This window comes from Protopterus annectens, chromosome 3.part1 (assembly GCF_019279795.1).
Source record: "Protopterus annectens isolate FY-2018-M chromosome 3.part1, PAN1.0, whole genome shotgun sequence".
Taxonomy (NCBI): Eukaryota; Metazoa; Chordata; order Ceratodontiformes; family Protopteridae; genus Protopterus; species Protopterus annectens.
In genome coordinates, this window is record NC_056732.1 from 1062651571 (window position 1) to 1062655761 (window position 4191).

General features: G+C 36.3%; 1 protein-coding gene across 1 annotated transcript in view; it reads left to right on the top strand.

The window, feature by feature from the left end:
- The first annotated feature begins 285 nt into the window (after positions 1–285).
- LOC122798351 (CMP-N-acetylneuraminate-beta-galactosamide-alpha-2,3-sialyltransferase 1-like) overlaps positions 286–4191 on the top strand; it is a 25037-nt gene continuing 21131 nt past the window's right edge. The window contains exon 1 of the mRNA XM_044067203.1: positions 286–1041. Within this exon, the coding sequence (XP_043923138.1) occupies positions 703–1041 (339 nt within the window). The 5' untranslated portion in view covers positions 286–702. The remainder of the gene's footprint in view (positions 1042–4191) is intronic.

The window sequence follows — 4191 nt, forward strand, 5'->3', positions numbered from 1 at the left end:
AAATAAATAAATAAATAAATTAGGCATAATTTTACTTTGAAGGGGCTGCTGTCCAGAACCATAAGCCACTTCTAATATTGTAAACTAGCCTAATCAGTTTTAATTTGGCTTACCTGTGGAGTGAAAGGTAGCAGCTGTATGCTCATTTCTGGCAATGTATTAAGTGTGCTGTTTTGTTAATTTGAAACTAATGTATCTAGCTTAGATGCCTGTATGACTTCTGAATTTGGTTGCCTTTTTTGGTTTGAAAATCAGTATTGAAATTATTCATTCTCTTTTCAGCCTGCATTTCACAGTTTTGGGATCACTTTGAAGAAAGTGGATTGATTACTCTACTTCGACAAGATTTGAGACTGACATACCAATGATCTTAATATTGTCATCTGAGATGGACTGCATGTTTTACATTGCATTGTCACACACCTTATTTATACTACATTGCTACACAGAGAAGAAGTGCACTACCAGTGATGACTGCAACTTTGTGTCTGGGTCAAAATGTCTGGTCAGTTGCTGAAGAAAAGTCCTTGAAGGAAAGAATACCGACTATATGTATTTTGTTACTCTCACACATCATGATTCAGAGCTGTGATTTTAGTATTCTGGGCTTGTATCCAAATATTCCACTGCATTTCACAGAATTTCTCAACAATACTCAAGCATAGCTTTTTGTGTGCACCTGAGTGTATTTCAGTACCAGACATGATATACTATCTGAAGAGGACGATGCTGTTTAGAAAACTGCACTTTAAGCTTTTTATGCTTGGCTTTGTCTTGTGTGTAGCAAGTCTTGTACTTGTGAACTTTGGTCATAATACAGGGATTATTATTCCTCATTACTTTACTTTACAGTTTCGTGATGGGTTTTTGTTAAAATTTACAAATGCTTCAGAATCATTGAAGAAGCCTTGCAGCTGTGAAACCTGTATTGTAATGCCTGGAGTTTCATTATGGTTTGATGAGCGATATAATCAAACAGTTTCTCCTTTGCTGACAAAGGATGACCATTATCTTTCAGAAGATGTCTACAGCTGGTGGCAGGTAGGTTGAAAACTTGTCTTTGAAATGTTTTTTCTGCTTAGCTTAGTATTATGCTTAGAGGTAGATATGGTCCAAATATCGCACACAGGTTTTTCTGTGAATAGTGAATGAACTTGGTTGGGCAAAATATGCATTCTAAAACCAGAATTACAGCAAGTGAAAAACTGAAATGGGTTATGTGCAGTCAACTTATTGTAACTGATTTTGAGAATGTAAAACATGATTATACTGGGTTACATTTTCTATTACTCTAAAAACAGGGGTAGAAAAGTTTGAAAACTGAGAAGTAGAAAATAATGGGTGGTATTTTCCTCATTGATAACTGTATAGAGAAAAATGAATTCAGAAGAGTTTTATGCAGTGCACTTAGCTCTTTAATGGTAATCCATTTAATTGACAAAGCTTTGTGAGCATAACTATCACCCTGCTGATATCAGAAATCTTTGCAAAGGATTTTGAAAACTAGGTACATCTATCCAAAAATTTGGATAGCGACTTAGCTGTCAATGTCTACAACAATGATTATGGGCAAAACAAAAAAAAAATAGATAACTTTAAGTAAACTTTTGAAGTACTGATCCTATTAACTTAACACTTTCTTAGAACAATGTCCAATTTTAGCAGGGCTGGAGCAATATTTTGAGGTAAAATTAGAAAATGCAAGACAGTTACATGCTATTCAGCTAATTAGCATGACATTTGCGCACTTAAAGCGTAACTCCTTCCATTTGCAATAAGATTTTGGGATACCAGGCTTGGTGTCATAACTTTAAAAAAGAGCAACATATAAGCAAAACTGGAATACAAATATGAGCCCAAATATGCAGGATACAGCTGAGTTAGAGACCATCTATAAAGCACACACCTGAATGCACTTGTTAAAGACAGTACAGGCATTTGGTATGACTTAATAGTTAGAACTACCACAGAAAGAACTGGAAGATTCAGTTAATATCAATTAGCAAAGTAGCAGTAATATTTGTAGTCAGTATGAGCCTTTTCAGTAAATTAATATAATCAGGTACTTGGGAAAGGCTGTGGAAAATAATTGGAGCTCCCTGGTTTAATTAACCTGCTATAGGCAATATTAATGTTTATCTTTTGCTATTTGAGCAAAAGCTCTGTATTCTGTAAGATGGTTTTCACATAATACAAGGTATTATTATGCAGGAAATTTAAAAGTGTATGTTGCTACAAATGCATTTCTGGTCTGGTCTCATCATGGTACACTCTGCAGCAGTCCAGTGCCTGCTCAGCTCTGAATCCCTTCTGAGAACCAGACCAAAAATCTTCACATCCCCAGAAACTTAATTATCATTCTCAGCTTATGAAACAGAACGCTAGCATGCAGTAATTATTGTAGGTCATAAATCAGGGAAATAAACTGCTGATTTTCAGCTGCTTAACACAGAGTGTTAGTTGTGCTCAAACTGAGAGACTTACTGTAACCTTGCAATCGTGAATTACTGTATAGGACATTTACAGACAACAATGTCTGGGGTTAGCAAAAAGTAATACAGAATGATCGGATAACTTGTGTAGAAGATTGTGTAGGAATCAGGGATGTAATTGGTTCTCTGCGAAAGTTGCTGACACTTGAAACAGACTACCAAATTACATTAAAGCAAACAGTAGTTTAGATTTTTTTTTTAAAGAACAAACTGGACACTTATGGAAATCACAATTTTAGTATATTGGCAGGCTGGACGTGCATTGTTACTCATGGCTAAAATATTTGCATGTACTATGCTGACATTTGTTTCACCAAGTTAAACAAATCTGGCTTTGCAGGACTGGTGTGCTTGTGTATGCAGTAAGGTAGAATAATTTACTGTGGCTATTTTTAATCACAGTGAAACATCCTAAATGTAACCCAATGAATAACTTGAGTACATGAAGGACATCTGAGTAAAAAGCAACTAACCCCTGCTGTTGTCTGATTATGGTTAAGCAGTCCCTGATATGGCTCAGCAGGAGCAAAGTGGCACAATGTCTTGTATTTAATCATTGTAAAACTATGTAATGGTTATGGCATTTGTGTCTGTAGGGAGGTTGCAGTGTATCTAAGAGCAAAGCTGGCAGTGGCAGTAATTTTTCACTTTCCATCAAAAATCAGATATCAGTATTGTCCCAACATATATGGCTATCTTTAGTGGTCTAGGCAGGAAGTGCAAATGCAATTGATCATTGAAAGTGGTAAGGTTGCCATCTCATAGTGCTTGGTTCTCAGGTTAAGTAAAAGACTGCACGTCTTCCTTGTCTTTGTAGATTTTCTGTTTTCCTGCAAAAACCCAAAGAGATGCCAAAGGAAAATTGATTTTCATCCAGTTTGCTTACTCATGTGTGCGTGTGTGTGTGTGCATGTGTGTGATTCATTTAGCAATTATAAAATGTACATTAGCATCTCCTTAAAAATATAATGCCTGAGATAAATGCTTGATTAATTAGACAAGCAAATTGGACTGACTGCCATTAAGAACAGTTTTGAATGTGCCATACAGATTTTTATCAGAATGCAATGGAAACTGTACACACTATGAATGAGCTACAAGCCTCCATGTGATGTTTATGCAAACTGACTTTTGAATTAAACGCATACTGTAAGACCTGTGACTCCCTGTAGTTTGGCATTAGCATATTTAAAGCTGTACATCCCATGTACTAAGTGTAAAACATTGTCACTGGAAGCCCAACAATGATGGCCAAATGGATTTTGATTTGTTTCTATTATTTTAGGTGAGCCACATCCTAAAATAGTCTTCACACACCAGATTTCACTTTAAAATTACATCTGCTACCGTAAGTATAATTGTATAAGAAAAGGTAGGGCATTCAAAGAGGCCTTTGTCAGTTTTAAAATATTTTTCAAAAACACTGAAGGGAAAACTAACAATGATGCCTTTGTGTTAATATAATTATCAGCTCAACTTTAAAGCTTGCCTAGTCCCAGCAAAATAAAGCTTTACTGTGCTCCAGATGACCCAAGTATTAGTAGCATGTGCACCTGAGGTGGGTGGGGTGTGAAGGATAGGATTGCGTCACTGGTAGCTAGCTTGCCTATACAGGGGAAGGGGATGTTGTGCAGGCTTAACGGAATAACAGCATTAAGAACCAGGTGGGCTCTGCACTGCAGTCAGTATACTGCTTGTT